The 15,530-nt window shown below is 44.6% G+C and overlaps 8 protein-coding genes and 1 non-coding gene across 9 annotated transcripts; 5 read left to right on the top strand and 4 right to left on the bottom strand.

The window, feature by feature from the left end:
- The first annotated feature begins 1 nt into the window (after position 1).
- V2V93DRAFT_405581 (uncharacterized protein) lies at positions 2 to 1,485 on the top strand. Its single transcript, XM_066912655.1, has 4 exons — positions 2 to 143; positions 223 to 440; positions 493 to 642; positions 700 to 1,485. Exons 1-4 carry the CDS (start codon positions 97 to 99, stop codon positions 1,254 to 1,256), a joined length of 972 nt encoding a protein of 323 aa, XP_066765209.1. The 5' UTR covers positions 2 to 96; the 3' UTR covers positions 1,257 to 1,485.
- Positions 1,342 to 3,153, bottom strand: V2V93DRAFT_370490 (Sodium/calcium exchanger protein-domain-containing protein). The gene is made up of 2 exons (XM_066910285.1): positions 1,814 to 3,153; positions 1,342 to 1,758 (listed from the first exon to the last, which is right to left on the bottom strand). Exons 1-2 carry the CDS (start codon positions 3,041 to 3,043, stop codon positions 1,654 to 1,656), a joined length of 1,335 nt encoding a protein of 444 aa, XP_066765210.1. The 5' UTR covers positions 3,044 to 3,153; the 3' UTR covers positions 1,342 to 1,653.
- A 385-nt stretch (positions 3,154 to 3,538) lies between these two features.
- Positions 3,539 to 3,628, top strand: V2V93DRAFT_t41. The gene has a single exon. It is a non-coding gene; the product is annotated as a tRNA-Lys (tRNA).
- A 29-nt stretch (positions 3,629 to 3,657) lies between these two features.
- Positions 3,658 to 6,512, bottom strand: V2V93DRAFT_370495 (uncharacterized protein). The gene is made up of 4 exons (XM_066910286.1): positions 5,982 to 6,512; positions 5,883 to 5,934; positions 5,585 to 5,829; positions 3,658 to 5,528 (listed from the first exon to the last, which is right to left on the bottom strand). Exons 1-4 carry the CDS (start codon positions 6,206 to 6,208, stop codon positions 3,812 to 3,814), a joined length of 2,241 nt encoding a protein of 746 aa, XP_066765211.1. The 5' UTR covers positions 6,209 to 6,512; the 3' UTR covers positions 3,658 to 3,811.
- On the top strand, positions 6,376 to 8,128 carry V2V93DRAFT_359209 (uncharacterized protein; the record flags this gene model as incomplete). Its single annotated transcript, XM_066908085.1, has 3 exons — positions 6,376 to 6,488; positions 6,560 to 7,403; positions 7,466 to 8,128. The coding sequence occupies 3 exons, from the start codon at positions 6,376 to 6,378 to the stop codon at positions 8,126 to 8,128; spliced, it is 1,620 nt and encodes a 539-aa protein (XP_066765212.1).
- A 45-nt stretch (positions 8,129 to 8,173) lies between these two features.
- V2V93DRAFT_335893 (Bud-site selection protein) lies at positions 8,174 to 9,941 on the bottom strand. The gene is made up of 2 exons (XM_066907723.1): positions 9,485 to 9,941; positions 8,174 to 9,428 (listed from the first exon to the last, which is right to left on the bottom strand). The coding sequence occupies exons 1-2, from the start codon at positions 9,805 to 9,807 to the stop codon at positions 8,216 to 8,218; spliced, it is 1,536 nt and encodes a 511-aa protein (XP_066765213.1). The 5' UTR covers positions 9,808 to 9,941; the 3' UTR covers positions 8,174 to 8,215.
- Positions 9,942 to 10,088: 147 nt separating this feature from the next.
- Positions 10,089 to 11,568, top strand: V2V93DRAFT_370499 (putative serine dehydratase domain-containing protein). Its single transcript, XM_066910287.1, has 2 exons — positions 10,089 to 10,367; positions 10,434 to 11,568. Exons 1-2 carry the CDS (start codon positions 10,170 to 10,172, stop codon positions 11,514 to 11,516), a joined length of 1,281 nt encoding a protein of 426 aa, XP_066765214.1. The 5' UTR covers positions 10,089 to 10,169; the 3' UTR covers positions 11,517 to 11,568.
- Positions 11,569 to 11,603: 35 nt separating this feature from the next.
- Positions 11,604 to 13,555, bottom strand: V2V93DRAFT_256913 (major facilitator superfamily domain-containing protein). Its single transcript, XM_066907139.1, has 3 exons — positions 13,234 to 13,555; positions 13,044 to 13,172; positions 11,604 to 12,988 (listed from the first exon to the last, which is right to left on the bottom strand). The coding sequence occupies exons 1-3, from the start codon at positions 13,449 to 13,451 to the stop codon at positions 11,692 to 11,694; spliced, it is 1,644 nt and encodes a 547-aa protein (XP_066765215.1). The 5' UTR covers positions 13,452 to 13,555; the 3' UTR covers positions 11,604 to 11,691.
- Positions 13,556 to 13,595: 40 nt separating this feature from the next.
- On the top strand, positions 13,596 to 15,488 carry V2V93DRAFT_370502 (uncharacterized protein). Its single transcript, XM_066910288.1, has one exon. The coding sequence runs from the start codon at positions 13,660 to 13,662 to the stop codon at positions 15,277 to 15,279; it is 1,620 nt and encodes a 539-aa protein (XP_066765216.1). The 5' UTR covers positions 13,596 to 13,659; the 3' UTR covers positions 15,280 to 15,488.
- Positions 15,489 to 15,530: the final 42 nt, after the last annotated feature.

Raw genomic sequence — 15,530 nt, forward strand, 5'->3', positions numbered from 1 at the left:
GAATAGTTACGTTTTCTACAATAAGTGTACTATCAAAGACCCTGAAACACGAGAGCAAATTACGTGACATTATAAGAGATATTGATAAACTGCTCAATGAGTAATAAGCAGTTAGAGAAAACCATTTCTCGCGTCCGTCAACGGTAGGTGGCGTTACATTCTTTGAATGACGCTTGAGCGACTGATGTCTCTTTTTATCATCATACTAAGATCAACATCTAGGATTGCGGACCGTCAATATTACGAGGCTCAGCAAGCCATCAAAACAGTTGTTGCTCGACTCAATAAAGCCCAGCAGTATGATCAGGCCATTGAGACTCTTTACCAAGGAGCGCAAGAACTATTGACGGTAGGAGAGGATGGCAGCGGTGGTGAGCTAGCTCGCTATCTCGTTGATACTTATAAACTAGCAAGCGTTCCAGTCAGCCCTATCTCTAAAGGTATGTCAATTGGATTTGATTAAACAGGAGCTTTGGCTAACTTCGAAAACAGCGCGGATCATACAATTATTTAAAAGATTCAAGCCGGATGACTTACGCAGAAAGGACTTTGTTCAAGATGCTCTTCAGTGGTCGGCTGCTGACGACTACCCTTTCGGTGACCCAGAACTATATCATGTATTTGGATCAGTATATGCTAATGGTTGGTTTCAAAAATGTCATGGCCTAGATTGAGGATAAGCTGCTAATTCTTGTACAGAGGACAAAACTTACGAAGCGGAGCGCTATCTTCTGATGGGAACAAAGGAAAGCGCAACCGTTTTGGCAAATCTTCTTTTTGAATGGTTCTCCGATGATTTTGATTTACCAATGGCACCATATTATATATCTCGAGCCGTGCTCGGCTATCTGTCAGCTGGAAATATACGAGATGCTGCAAAATCGCTTAACATTTTTATCGAAAGACTCCTCGAATCCGGCCGGATATCAAACTCACAGAAGGTTTCATCTTCCTCTGGTGATGAGATTTTTATATTTTCAGAATTACCTCTTCTTAACTTTTTTGAGCTGCTAATTAAAGCATGTCAGCGTGGAAACCAGGATCTGTATCGTCGTCTTCGATTACGATACAAGAATGCAATCAATGATGCGGGATGTCTAGACAAAGCTCTCGATAAGATAGGTCTTATTTTCTTTAATATTCAACCAAGAGGACAGGGAGATATGTTACAAAATTTAATGGGAAGCTTTTTTGGCAGTGGCTCTACGACGGGTGCCACCAACGCGCCTCGTCAAATCGGCGCCGAGCTTGATTAGGCTGTGAGCATTCTACTAGTTGTATGAACTTGATACTTTGACAAGTTTAACCTCTATGAGAACGAGATGGCTCGATATGTTTGATGTCGCTGCTTTCAAGCATGTATAGTATCTTTCAATAGTAATTTATATTAACAAAAACAAAAACATCCTCTAGATAATCAATAGAGTGACTGATTTTCGAGAAAACAGAGCGCCGATGTTTGTAGTTGAAAAGTTACTATTTGATTGTCTCATCTATGTTTAGTCATATTATATTTCAACCAGCAAGTTCTACCCAAAAGATAATGTAACAAAGATCTGATCCAATCCTGCGGATTCCGATCGCAATGCCTGCAGCATGAATTACCCACGTTTGTTCTATTAGTCAATATTCGATGTATAAACCTCAGAAAAATCACAGTTCTGAAGGATAGAAAGCGAATGCAATCGCAATAATCATATAGGTGCCCAGAAGCATAGCACCTTCCAGCCAGTTGGAAGTGCCATCCTGAATTTGTGCCTATGATTACCAGTTAGCAACCTCACTAAGAAAATATAATCAAGTAAATACTCACATTTGTTATAAAAACTGAGACAAACAAGACTGCTGTTTCAAATGTGCTGAAGAAGAGGGTCATGGGCTGGCCCATTATCCATCCCAAAATAACAAGAAAAGGGGTTAAGAAGAGAGCAATCTGCATACTTGATCCAATGGCAACACCAATAGCTAATTCCATCTTGTTCTTCATAGCCACCATGACGGCAGTGACATGCTCAGCAGCGTTTCCGACGATTGGCAGCAAGATCAGTCCAATGAAGGTTTTTGAAAGGCCGGTGGAAACGACAAGAGAATCAATTGAATCAACGAGGTAGTCGGCGCAAACTGAAACAATAACCGTGATAGCAGTCAAAGCGATCAAACACGTAGCAACAGACATTTGGGCCGGCTCTTCGTCCTCTGCATCGCCCTCTAAACCCTCAAAGAGCGTCGCATGCGACTTCAACTGGAAGACGAGATACAGGACATAAATTATGAGCAAGACAATGGCAGTTCCACGAGAGACAGCAAGCATACGAGATTCACTGATTCCTCCTTCCTCAACTGAATCGATGGTCGCTCGAAATGCGGCGGGTATCAGCAGTGATGAGGTAGCCAGGGCCATGAGCGAAGACATAGTCTGAGCAACAATGTTGGAAAAATGCTGCTCTTGATAGTACATTCCACCAGCCAAAAAGCAGCATCCTAAAACCAATAAAATGTTTGAAAGAATAGATCCAAGCATAGAAGCCTGAACGATGAGAATCTCTCCTCGAGCCAGAGCAACAACAGCAACAATAAGTTCAACAGCGTTTCCAAAAGTTGCATTAAGAAGGCCACCCAGGGTCTGCCCAACATGTTTTGCAAGCTCCTCTGTTACATAACCCAGAAGAGCGGCAAGAGGAACAATGGCCAAAAAATTGAAAGAGAAGACTAAGTAAGGCGATCCGTGAATCGCACCAAACACGATTCCGACAGGCACAAAAACAAGCAGCACGTTAACGTAGGACGACAGCATAAGTAAGCGCACGACGTGGAGCAGTCCAAAGATTCCGATAGGAGGAGGAGCAGGAATGTCGTCGGGACCGATACCTGAGCCCGGAAGTCCATTGGACTCTTCCTCTTCTTCGATGTCTGCGGTATTGAATGTATTAACGAGCGGAGTTGACTCGGCAGCCTCCATGTGCGTCAGGAGTGAAGCTGAAGAGGCTGTCCGAGGTCCAGCTGGACGAGTGAGCGCTACTTTGGCCTTTTTGAGGTTCTGCATGGCGTAGAGGAAGTGAGTGATGGTAAACAGAAGACACTTGAAAAGAATAAGAAGTTTCACATCCGCCAGCTTCCAGTTGGCCCCACGGCGGGACCGAGATGAGAAGAGCTCGCTCAAATCTAAATCCGGTTTAGGGCGTAACATCGAGCCGCACTGCGCCATCATATTGACGAATTCGGCCGGCGACGCTAAATTTTAGGGCCAATTCTATGCTCAGGGGTGGAAGCCGCGCACTTCCTTTTCTCGCCGCCGGTATCCGGGCCGGCCGGATTCTGTTCAGCTCTGAGCAAAACTAGCGTGGATAAGTTCTCATATTTGTTTGCCAGTAAGACCATGGCCATCTCCACATTCAGATCAACGTGGCTATTGCGTCTACTTAGCTCTACAAACTTCCAGCTGTCGGTCTCCAATTAAGCTTGAATTAAGATTTACAAACAAAGGTTAGGGTGTAATGGATGGAATTATAGTGTAGCTGGAGGAGATTTTCAATCAGGGGCCTGGCTAGCTCAATTGGCAGAGCGTGAGACTCTTAAGGAAATCTTAAAAGTCATCTCAAGGTTGGGGGTTCGAGACCCCCGTTAGGCTGCTTTTTTTTGACTTACAAGCATTGATACTGAACTGAAAAGATTGCAGGTGTCTTTTTTATCTGATAGAATGCTAAAATTCTTGGCCAATCTCCTGCCCGGCGCTGGCGCTGTTTGTGCGTTTATCGTATACATCCGTTTACCATCTGGCAATCGTCCTCAGATAACAAGCGTAGTAGATATCTTACAATACGAGATTCTCAACGCTAGACTCACCATTCAGGTCTCTTATCTTTGTAGCAACCCATGTACTAGCGTACATATTCGTTCTATCGATGCTGGTTTTCTTCTCTCTCACTTGCTCTGCGTGACATTTAAATCCTTCGCGGTCGTAAACCTTGGTGTACCATGGACACTTTGAAGCAGAACGAAACAGAACACGGCCACCATTCTTCAATGCATGGTTCAGAGCTCGGATCTCTCGCGTGGCGTCGACTCCATCTGTATCAAACCAGTCCATGTGGTCCATCACTATAGCGATGGTGACGGAGTGTTTTCGAATACGAGCAACCACATCGACAATTTCATCGGTGTGGATGCGAATACCATCAAGAGCGCCAGGTTTGCAAAGCCTGGTAAATGACTCCCGTTTTAGATATCCAGGGCAGTTGCTAGCAGAGTATCTTCCTTTCAGGCAAAGATAGTAAAAGTAGTTGTCGCTCGAAATGAGTGAGCGCTCAATAATGGGGTCCAAAGTGTCAGTGATATAAGTCAGAAAATCCCCTGCGGTGGAAGAAATCATCTCAGCCTGATGCATGGGAACACCCAGAGCCTTCCACAAAAACATGGGGTTTCGGAGAACAATAGATGCTACCCAAGGATTGATTATTGCTGGGCGGATTTTGGTGTCGTAAATCTTTTTCTGTTCCGCAAGCGAAGTTGCCTTGCACAAGTTCTCCACATCACCCGAGCATCCTGTTATCCAAAAAATGAACTTGGCAATACGAATAGCCCAGCGAGTGGAGCCGGTGTCATAAAGGCCCTTGGATCCTGTGAAGGTTTTCTGGTTACGCAGCCAGTATTGAAGTGCATGAGACGACAACTTAGGTGCAAGCTTTGAGATTAGCAACCCACCAAAATTGGTATGGCGACCTTCGCCAAAAAGCTTCCAGATATCGTGGTACTCAAGTACGGAAAAGGCAGCAAGCTTGAGCTCGACCAAGTGATTTTGATAAGGATTTAAATCCACGCAGTGAATTCTATGAGGAGCCGTAGGTAAAGCGGCATACGTCATGATATTGTCGCCTGCCGAAGTAATAGCAAGCACAGTATCAGTAGGCTTGAATTTCAGAATCCTGTCGTCTTCGCGTGGATCCTCCCATGTGAAAGCATAAATATACTCTCCCGCAAACTGATTATACTTTGCAAGACGTTCGTCATAAAATATGCGCCAGATTTCGGTCTGATAGAAGAACGAGGGTAGCGGAAAGTTACGCTGCAAATTGATTGCAGCAGCTTCATATCCTTTTGAGCGAACAGCGATAATGCAATCTTCATCGATGACAGACAACTCGGGTGAGGTACTAACGGGTAGAAGGTATGGAGATTCGGTGGCCATAGCATCGATCTTACGAGCACGCTCTGAATCACGGCGCTTGAGGCATCCAAGCCAGATGTAATAAGGGATACGTCCGAGAAGGTTGTTGCGTGAGTTGACAGACTTTACAGTACCAAATTGATATTCAAGGTAGTCACGGCGAGAAGGATCAAGGTACACTCGGTCGAATTCGAACCAGAGACGCCAGAACGTACGAGAAAACCAGTTGACGTGGCGAAGAAGTTCGCCGCCGAGGTTGGAGCGGCCACACAGATTTGCTGTAGATTGGGCATAAAAGTCAACAACTGCAACAACGCCATTGTTGGAAAGGATCTTCTCGATGCGGTCAATGACAGCGTAAAACCTATAAATCGTCAGACAATTACCGATAACTTAAAACTGCAGTCGCAGTAAGCATACATCGGAATCATAGATAGAGAGTAGGACATAGTCACGAGATCTGCAGTCTTAATATCATCCGGAAGGGAGAAGGCGGTCGCATCCGCACAAATAATGTGAACATTGGGCCATTTTTTTGCAGCGAAACGCTTGCGAGCAACCTCACAAAGAGAAGGGGAAAGGTCAATTAAATAGACGGCTTTAAACCCAGAAATCTTCTTGTAGGCATCCATTTGCTCAATGTTCCAGCCTGTGCCCCCACCAATCTATATTTTATTTAACAATCGCTCGATATATCAATCAACAGTAATATACTCACGTCGATCCACACGGGCATGGTGGTGTTCAAGTGCGATGCGGCTAATTGAAGCCTATACAAATCAGTAATGAGACTGGATATCAAAAGTCACCGGCATACATCATCTCGCGACCCTGAAGAAGAGCAGAGCGGGTAAGATCGTAAATAGACGCTTGACTCTGGTAAAAGCTTTCCAAGGCGGCCTGCTGGTCGTTGAGGTCGGCTGCGCCGTTGAATGGCTTGAGGAAGCAGCTCCAGGCAAAAATAATTACGCTTTTTGCATAGGTATAGTTAAGAAGAGCAGCAAGTCCAAAGAGACAGGCGGCAATGGCGAGCCCGACGTACATTACTGAATATTGCTATTAAAGCTGGTCTCAGATGCAGATAAAGACAGACAGAAAGAAAGAAAGAAGCAGTAAAGAACAGGAGAAGCAGAAGAAGCAGAAGCAGTATAGACCGTGCATTTATCCTAACAAAATTTCAGAGCAGCCTCTTGCCAGCTCTCGCTCTCGCGATGGCCGTGGCCGTTCTACGCGCTCTCGTTGGTGCGCGTCGTGGTTGCGACTTGTTGAAGCCCTTTGTCCAATCGCCCAAGCACGCGAACAGCCACGCAGCACATTCTGAGGGGTGTGTATCCATTACTGTCACATGACCACGCGTTCTGATCGAACTTCTTCAAAGCAGATAGTCGTAAACAGAGTCTACAAGCCAGTCATGGACACCTCCACTGTTCCCGACTCTCAGATGCAGCTACATGCATCGTCATCCTCTATCAAACCGGTCGAGCACCTTTCCCGAACAACTTCCGCTGTCAGCAGCCGGTCTGCGGCGCGTTCGACGATGTCCTCGCGTCTATTTGCACCGACCGCAGCTTCTCGTGCTCGTGTGATGGCAACCCTGGGGAAGCCCAATCAGCCAGCGCAAGAGCAGAGAGCTCGGTTAGACCATGATATTTCAAAGTTTAGACTGAGCTCGCAGAGCGCTGATCCTAATCAACTCGCTCCTGCTCCTCGATCTATTGTGACTAAGAGCTCTGCTCAGCGCGCCGCTCAACCCAGTTATGCAGCGTCAACAAAGAGTTCCATGTCTCGATCTTCATCAAAATCTCAATATACTTCTGCTCCCTCGAGTAAACCAACTAAAGTCAGACAATCAGAACACGAACGAGCACGCAGTAGCAGATCTAGTTCCATTACTAGACCAAGCTCTGTCATTCAAAGTCCGAAGCATATTGATCATGCTTCTATTACGCGGCCTAGACATTCTTCTAAACCTAACGCAGGATTTACTGAGAAAACCGAGCAGACGCAACGAGATGATGTGAAATTTCAGAAGATTGGCGACTATGAAACTAAGTTGGCTTCTCTTATCGCCGAACTCGAACAGCTGCGTAGTGCTATAGGCGAAAAAGACAAAGCAATTGAATCTCTTCAAGCTGAAATCGTCGATCTGCAACTGAAAGTTGATGATTACAAGACCGGGCGAAAGAGTCCAAACGGTGGAATTGGTGTGGCCGATATGGTCAGAAAACTCGACTTATCGGTATGTACTGGTTTAATCCTGTTGTCGTCATTTAGATCGTGTGAGCTAACACTCAATTCTAGAACACCACCATCCGAGAGCAAGAGAAAACAATAAATGATCTTCTAGCAAAGGCTAGAAATTTCGATCTTAGTATTTCTCAAATCAAAAAAGAATTGACAGGCTCCAATGAGAAAAATGAGAAAAGTAAGCAAACCGTCTCTGAGCTGCATGCTACTATTGAGTCTTTAAAACTCGAATTAGAGGCTGCTGGTAAACCCTTGATCAATACGAACGAGAAAAGCGAGAAGACAATTTCTGACCAAGGGCTAGCTATCGAGTCCCTGAAACGTGAGCTAGAAGCCGCCAGTAAAGTCATCGGGAGTTTGGATGGAGAAGTGCGCGACCGCGAATCTATGATTGAGAATCTGACTGAAGAGGTTTCACTTCTTAGAGTGCAGACTCAAAAATCTGATGAATCTGCTAAAATTAGAACACTAGAATCAGAGCTCTCCGTGCTACGTGACGAGAGAGTCGCAGAAACTACTCGGGTTGAAATCCTTAGTACTACTATCCAAGCCCAAGGAGAGTTAAATGAGCATTTGAAAGATGAAATATCTAAACTTCAGTTACGACTGTCGGAGCTGCTCTCAGGTCAATCAATATCCAGCATTAATGCTGCAAACTTGGCAGAGGGGCAGACACCAAAGTTACGTGAGAATATAACATCTCCATCTACGAGCTAAATTACGCCGGATAATTGCAGCATAAATATGATGATGCAAAGTTTGATTAGGTTATAGTTAATAATATACATCTTATGTTCGGTTAAGTTACTCGAACACGACCTTTTTACCCTGGAATGGCACAGGCTTGCTCTTAGCTTGCCTCGCCTCCCAAGACGGATGCAAAGGCTTATCTGTCTTTGCTTTGCCCTGTACGCCCAGAGGAGTAGCATTCGCGTTACTTGCACTATTCTGCAACTGTCTTTTGGCAACACGCTCAAGATATTTCTGCTGCTTCTCCTCCTCCTTTGCCTTGCGTGCAGCTTCTTCTTTGGCTACATGTGTAGCTTTCTTTCCGTATTTCTGCTCCCAAATTTTCTGGCGAGCCCGTTGTCCTCTTCTGTTTTTCCGAGGTTTAGCCGAGGCTGGTCTGCGCCTTCCTCCTTCTTCATCAGATAAAAACTCGTCATCAGAGCCCGGAGAAATGTAGCCATTGTTAAGCGATGGGAGAATAATGGTTTTTGCTTTTCTGTCGATTTCAGGCATAGTCTTAGAATGCAACTTGTCTCTCTTACTCTCTTTGTTGCCTTCTTTCTTGGTCTTAATCCGCAAATCAGTTGATATTTCCTCCTCCCCGCTTTCAGAAGTCAAGATGTCATCATCGTCATCAATGTCCTCGTCCGACGGCTCTTGATCTGAAATTTGATTATAATCAGGTTCCTCTCTATCTTCATCGTCGTCGTCACTGTCGTCACTGCAATGAACAAGGCCTCGGTATTGATCCATATCTATCTCACTTTCTTCGTCCTCATCAGAATCCTCACCATCGTCGTCGCTATCTGCATTTTCTGCGTTTGCGCTGTCGCCGGTTAACTCCTTATTTTCGCTCTCTCTATCGCTGTCTTCGTTGTCGTGGGTTTCAGAAAGTTCTTGCACGTTGACATTTTTTGCCTCTCGCTGCTTTTTAGTGTTGAGAGCCAGCTCAACCGCAGATGTGATTCCTAAAACTCCGCTCGTAAGAATTGTTTGTATTGGCCTCATTTTTAGTAACCGCGCTATAATGTCCAATCGCACAATTTCATCTTTTTTCTGCTGGTCTCTATTCGTTGGAACTTTATTTAATCTTTGTTCTAGATTTGGCGTCGATGCATCCGACTTGACAACCGGGGGGGTATCTGGTAGTAGGTCTGATCCAGCAAGAAATTTGTCTTTTTGTAGTTTTTTCAGTATGTGCGTTGAAGCAATTGATGATATGTCCAGATTTTTGGTTATTCGTAGTTCTCCTTCATATTTGGTAACAAAGTCGTCTTTCTCATTTGATCTGGAGTGATTGGTTAGTAAACTATTATGCATTATGCAGACACGAGGATCCTGTACCTAGCCTCCTTCAGTTTTCTCACAATCCTCTGGGTCTCCGATGACTTGGCTTTCTTCAAACCACGCACTAACTCCTTTGCCCAGTAGTAAACCCTCTGTTCGACGAGCTTGCGCTTCAATTCGATAGCTCTACGTTCAATATCTTCCACATCTTTGATCTGTTGAGAGTCGACGCCATTCTCAATCTTTTGACCCTTTCTTTTGATTTTCTCTAATGCAAGTTTAGTGCGGGTTAAACGAGTCTTTTTCAAATTTCCCGCGGAAACAGTTGATTCAAGCATGTCCAGCTCCCAGAGGAGGTTCTCGCGCTTCCTCTTCGCCATTTTAGATTATCAAAAGTGAAAAACGACTTCTAGCTGAAGTAAAAGCCACTTTGTCACTGTTATTTCGACGTAGTGTATTATTTCGTGAAAAAAAGCAGTGTGAAATAGAGATCTGTTTTATTGGTCCAGGAATTTTTTCTATTTGCGAAATTGACAAAAAAAACTCCCAACGATCTTTGGCTCTAAAATTCAATCCGGGTAAACTTCTTAATAAACAAAACCTAATAAGTTCAATTTAAAGCTTATCAACTTCGAGAATGGATGTGCATATTGTCGAAGGCATCAACGATTAAATTCCACGCCTAGTATGCACTCTGCCTTCTTGTGTCTCTATACAACTATTCAACTTAATTCTATTAGAAATGGACGCATATAATAGCTTATCGTGTCATAGAGACCATCTTCTTGAGCAGTACAAAGGAAAGCCAGTTTCCGCACTTCCAACACCGAGCTTTATTGTCGATATGGCAGTAGTTCGTGCGAATTGCAGGCGAATGCTGGATAGATTGGACGATTTGCATATCGGGTTGACATTTAGACCACATGTCAAAACACATAAGGTAGAGATATTTTTATTATTATAGCTATATTAAGAAGAATAGCTGGCTGACTCGTTCGTGTGGCAGACAGTCGAAATTAGTAAGTTGGAGCTGGGGAACGGTGAGAAACATAACTCTATCGTTGCATCTACAATCAGAGAACTGCAAGGAGTGCTTCCGTTAGTAGCTACTGGTGTAGTTAAAGATGCGTTATATGGTGTTCCACCTGCAAAGTCCAAAATTTCAATTCTTGAAGGCATTGCCCGCCAGATGGTCGCTTACAACGCTAAGTTAAGGCTTATGATTGACTCTATCGATCAGTTGAATATGTTGAAAGATTACTCGACGAAGAATCCTGGGATCCCAGCATGGTCTATATTCCTGAAGGTTGATATCGGCGATCACAGAGCGGGACAGGAAGCCACTTCAGCTACATTTGATTCTCTGGTGAAAGAAATAATTACGACCACCGACAAGTATGTAGAACTTCACGGAGTATATGTACATAGAGGCTCGAGTTATGGCTCTGCAGGAGTATATGACGCTCAAGCGCATTTGAAATTGGAAGTCGAAGGTGTCAAGGCTGCTGCTTCAGTGGTGCGAAAGTATTCATCTTCTCGTTATGTTTTATCAATGGGAGCTACACCCACCGCTCATATAGTCAGTAGTGAGGTTAAATCATGGATGAAAGATTTACAAACATATGGTGAAGTTGAAATCCACGCTGGTAATTACGCGCTACTCGATATTCAGCAAGTGGCTACCGGACTCGTTTCTCCATCAGATATTGCTGGCAAGGTGGTTGCTGAGGTATTATCATATTACGCAGATCGCGATGAGTATTTGATCGACGCAGGTGTATTGGCTCTTGCTAGAGAGCCAGGCAGAATTCCTGGTATTGCAATTGTCGAAGGTCAGCCAATGTCCGGAAGTCGCTGGGTTCTCAATCGAGTAAGCCAAGAGCACGGAATTCTTGGTAGAAGAACAGATGCTGTAGACGGATTTATGAGCGCTGATAGTATTGAATCAGTAGACCCCAAATGGGAAATCGGCGACAAGATAGTTCTATTACCACAGCATGCGTGTATCACGTCATCAATGTACCAATGGTATTTTGCCGTGGAGAATGGCGTAGTTGATGAAATTCTGCTTCCATGGAGAGGCTGGTAAATTCTAATGAATTGATTATCAATATTATACATTAACTATTTACATCCTGAGTAGCAGCCCAAACACCTCCCTGAACTATATATACATTTAACTCTTAAGGTCAAGAGCAAGATGATAAAAATCTTCTAAAAGTTTAATAGAATGGTAGTCTAAAAATATCCGACATCTATATTTATCAAACAGACACACCGCTGCGCCGTTTCCAACCCAATAGCCACACAAGAGTGAAGACAAGAAGAGCAAACAAACAGCTTGAACCTGTAATCAGAAATGTGGTTTGATAGCATTGTAATCCGTAGCACAACCGGGAGTTGTCAGAGTAATGATCATAAATCCCGGCATAAATTAACTCATAAACAATAGAACCTACCGCAGGAAATACAAACAGAACTCCCCAGTTGGTACCAAAACGTTCAGCTCCCCAAACAAGCGACACTAAGGTCGGTGCAAGAGTGAAAACGGCTCCATATCCGGCTCCAAGAGTGGCACTCACAACCCAGAACCACGATCCGTTTTCGATTTCAAGTCCTCCAAGTCCTACAAACCAGTGTCCAAAGGCAAGCACGGCAGTAAAAAACAAAAGCACCCACATACGAGAGTACTTCGGACCGCGAGTTGCGATCTGGTCGGATGCTATACCCGCAATGATCCGCATCGCAGAGGATGAAAAAGAGATGATAGCCACATTTGTTGATGCTGAAGGTCCTGGCTTACCAAGTGCACGGATGATGCTGCCCATGTTATTGAGAAACATCTCTCCTGGACCAGTTGTGGTGAACAATCCAAGAGCAAGTCCCCAGGCTGTGATATCTTGAACAAACTCCAGTACCATTTGCTTACGAGTCGTGGCAATAGGCTGATCATCAAAATCATCGGCAATACTGTTGGAGATCGAACTGCCAGCGTCATCCATGCCCGTAGGATGCATACTGATAGCTTCAGAGTTGAGACTATTGGTATCGTTTAACAGAGGTGACTCCTCGTCATCGGTTGATTTTTGAGAACCAGATCGTAATGACTGGGCAGATGCAGATTTTGCAGTCGCCGGAATAGCGGTATTCTCGGGACGATATCCATTTCGATAACCGAATGTAGCTGTCAATCCTACAGCTGCCAAAAATAATGCAAAGAACGTAAAGAGTTGAGGAACATATACATCCCCTGTCTCCTTGTCTGTGAAGAACTGCGCAACAATCTGCGATTGCCATAAACTTGAAAGACCGTAAGCTGTGATAGGTAATCCGAGAGCCAGGCCACGATTAGAAGAGAAGGTCTTTGCGCAAGCAGTGATAGAGCCAAAGTAGATGCAAGCAGTCCCGCCACCAATAAAGAGAAAAGCCACCATCATCGCAGGGTATGGAAGAATACTGGCATACGCCCAAGCCGCAAGTCCGTAGGCGAGACCAAAAAATATGGCTGCAAGAAAGGCGAGAAATGCGGAACCATAAACGTCTGCCGTAATTCCCACGATTCTACAAGTTTCTGGTTAGAATACAGAAAAATTACCATATGTGAATGAATACGCACGGCGTAGTAAGATACATGCCAGCTTCTCCAAGAATGGAAAGCACATTGACCTGGACTTGAGTATAGCCGAGATGGGTCTGGAATTGGGGAGCATACAAGGAGAAGAGCATTATGGATCCGCCACAGATGCTGTATCAGTCAGCATCAGCAATAAGATGAAATCATAAACCAGCTTTAGAATCAGTCTTACCAGCACAACAAAGCTGATGCAAATGTCAATATCTTCTTTGTCAGTTCTGCATGGTCTCTCAAGCTGGGCTCGCTACTATCGACAATCGGTGATTGTGGCGAGTGAGCAGCTGGCTGCGGTGGCCGCTCAAGTATATCTGCAACCGCGACGTCGGCCTCTGCAGATGCGGCCAGAGGATCATCCTCTGGTCGCAGCAGTGGCTCTGTATAGCGTACCATGAAGAAAGCAGGCCACTGATACTTGGTAAAAAGAAGACCAATCGTAGTGTGTGCTGTCTCAGGATTCTGGAGTTTTGCGATAAAGTTTGAGTAATTGCGCCGCACGCCAAAGATAGCCTCGCAACCTCCCGTATCGGCATCTAAAACCAATTACGTATAACGCCATCGTCTTCTCTTCTGATCTGGAATATCTTGTTTGGTACAGAGAATGGCGCGGCTAGATTCACTGCCGGAGGAGCTGCTTGGGAATATTGCTGGGTACCTAGCCCCGCCGTTCACCACTACTGCTTCGCCGCCGATAAAGCGAAACATGTTCTCACTAAGCAAGCAGAAGAAGGACGTTGCCCGAACAAAAATGCCGGCAAAACCAATTCTTGATCCCAAAATTTCTCGAGTGACAAAGACAGTGTCTAATGAGCAATCACGGTCGCCGACAGACTACAAAGACCTCGCCAGCTTGGCTCGCGTGAACCGTCGTCTTCACGCTCTCGTCACGCCTTTGCTATATCAAAATATCACATTGCGGGTATCAGAGGTATCTCCTCCTCTTGTTAGCTTACTCAATACTGCTGGTGGTCCTTCTGGCTCTTTTATACGCTCTGTCTCCATCCGAGATCCTGATCCTGCTGTTCACCCGCGAATCATAAATCCAAAGTATCGCAATAAGCTCATCTTTGCATTCTCAAATTTTCTCATGGATTTCTTCACCCGTCTCTCTATTCATTCAACTCTGGAATGCTTTCATTGGAATGTCTTTGATACACTGATGATTTCGCCATTGTTTATGGATAGCCTACCGTCGGGTATACAAGAGTTCACCCTTGATCAAGGTCGCGTTATTCCGCTTACCAAATTTGACAGTGTTCGCAGATTCGTATACCGAGCGCACATGTTGTCGTGTACCCTAAATTGCATGTACGAGCGACGTATAAGCAGGTTTCTATCACTCAATTTTAGAAATCTGCAGTTTCTTCAACTCCAAAATGTCAACCTTGCAGTCTGTTTTGAATTTCGATCTGAAAGTGGAGGCCTTCAGCAGCTGCGAGCTATTGGGGGCAGAAATAACAGTGAGAGTGATGTTGGCCTAGTTACATCTCCATTTGAAGAGAACAATTTTTCTGGAGAACCACTACCTGAGGCGATTAAGGGCGATCTAGATGAAAAAACAAGCTCTTCTCAAGCTGCGGAATATTATCCACAAGAAGATAGCCCTATTCCAGCAGTCTCTGGAACAACAACACCCGCGGCATCTGTCGTAGCTGTCGAAGAAAGAGAGAACGATAATGATTCACCTCCTTTTGGTTCGGCGGCACAGAGTGAAACGAAGTATAACAGAACTTATAGCTGGCGCAGATCTACTGAACCTTCACTATTGAGACCAACTAGTCGCGAACACAGTCCTGCGCAAACTGCTGCGGAGACAGCTGATAATGCAAGTCGACACAAAAGCTTACCTGCCTTACTGCCACCTACATTTCCGAATCTTGAGGTTGCGTATTTCACCGATTTTTTCACCTCCTCTTCAGTTGCAACATTTTCATGCGAATGGTTAGCTATCCTACTGGCAGATCACGTTAACAATAAGAATCTTTGTATAAAATACGCGAGTAGATCGGTCAGTAAAGACGCAGTTTTTGCTCGAGAATGGGGTCTCGAAGTGCCGACACCTGGAGTTGTGGGTTTGAATGGACAACCATTGACAGATGAGGAGAATTTCAGACGCGCCGGCTACGCCGCTGGAAACAAATCTGGAAAATGGAAAGGATGGAACTGGGAGTATTCTACACTTAAGGGTTGGAGCTTTATGACACAGGAAATTCCTGAATAGTCATGAATGGAGATACATTAAGAGGGCTTTTAAGGGTTTTAGATGGTACAAGCGAAGTGGCTGCTTTTTCTCAGTAGTTAATCATTCGCATAGCGATATCTGGGGTAGTACTTGGTGTGTTTTTTATTGGTTGTTTTTTTATTTTGAGAGAGTTTGTATTTGGTACTTTGGCGTAGAATAGCTTTTGATACATTTTAAGATACATAGAATATATGTTAGATATATCCGTAGTGATGATAGAAGCGCATCAG

Source organism: Kockiozyma suomiensis, assembly GCF_038497685.1.
Source record: "Kockiozyma suomiensis strain NRRL Y-17356 unplaced genomic scaffold V2V93scaffold_8, whole genome shotgun sequence".
Lineage (NCBI taxonomy): Eukaryota > Fungi > Ascomycota > Lipomycetes > Lipomycetales > Lipomycetaceae > Kockiozyma > Kockiozyma suomiensis.

Excerpts from the sequence above, each read along its gene's own strand:
- V2V93DRAFT_405581 (XM_066912655.1), top strand. The coding sequence starts at position 97 with ATGAGTAATAAGCAGTTAGAGAAAACCATTTCTCGCGTCCGTCAACG. Across the intron at positions 144-222 it reads ATTTCTCGCGTCCGTCAACG|GATTGCGGACCGTCAATATT; the intron begins GTAGGTGGCGTT and ends ATCAACATCTAG. Across the intron at positions 441-492 it reads AGTCAGCCCTATCTCTAAAG|CGCGGATCATACAATTATTT; the intron begins GTATGTCAATTG and ends CTTCGAAAACAG.
- V2V93DRAFT_370490 (XM_066910285.1), bottom strand. The coding sequence starts at position 3,043 with ATGCAGAACCTCAAAAAGGCCAAAGTAGCGCTCACTCGTCCAGCTGGA. Across the intron at positions 1,759-1,813 it reads TCTCAGTTTTTATAACAAAT|GCACAAATTCAGGATGGCAC; the intron begins GTGAGTATTTAC and ends TGGTAATCATAG.
- V2V93DRAFT_370495 (XM_066910286.1), bottom strand. The coding sequence starts at position 6,208 with ATGTACGTCGGGCTCGCCATTGCCGCCTGTCTCTTTGGACTTGCTGCT. Across the intron at positions 5,830-5,882 it reads CCATGCCCGTGTGGATCGAC|ATTGGTGGGGGCACAGGCTG; the intron begins GTGAGTATATTA and ends AATAAAATATAG. Across the intron at positions 5,529-5,584 it reads TCTCTATCTATGATTCCGAT|GTTTTACGCTGTCATTGACC; the intron begins GTATGCTTACTG and ends GACGATTTATAG.
- V2V93DRAFT_335893 (XM_066907723.1), bottom strand. The coding sequence starts at position 9,807 with ATGGCGAAGAGGAAGCGCGAGAACCTCCTCTGGGAGCTGGACATGCTT. Across the intron at positions 9,429-9,484 it reads AGAAAACTGAAGGAGGCTAG|ATCAAATGAGAAAGACGACT; the intron begins GTACAGGATCCT and ends CAATCACTCCAG.
- V2V93DRAFT_370499 (XM_066910287.1), top strand. The coding sequence starts at position 10,170 with ATGGACGCATATAATAGCTTATCGTGTCATAGAGACCATCTTCTTGAG. Across the intron at positions 10,368-10,433 it reads CACATGTCAAAACACATAAG|ACAGTCGAAATTAGTAAGTT; the intron begins GTAGAGATATTT and ends TTCGTGTGGCAG.
- V2V93DRAFT_256913 (XM_066907139.1), bottom strand. The coding sequence starts at position 13,451 with ATGGTACGCTATACAGAGCCACTGCTGCGACCAGAGGATGATCCTCTG. Across the intron at positions 13,173-13,233 it reads GCATCAGCTTTGTTGTGCTG|CATCTGTGGCGGATCCATAA; the intron begins GTAAGACTGATT and ends TGACTGATACAG. Across the intron at positions 12,989-13,043 it reads GGCATGTATCTTACTACGCC|AATCGTGGGAATTACGGCAG; the intron begins GTGCGTATTCAT and ends AGAAACTTGTAG.
- V2V93DRAFT_370502 (XM_066910288.1), top strand. The coding sequence starts at position 13,660 with ATGGCGCGGCTAGATTCACTGCCGGAGGAGCTGCTTGGGAATATTGCT.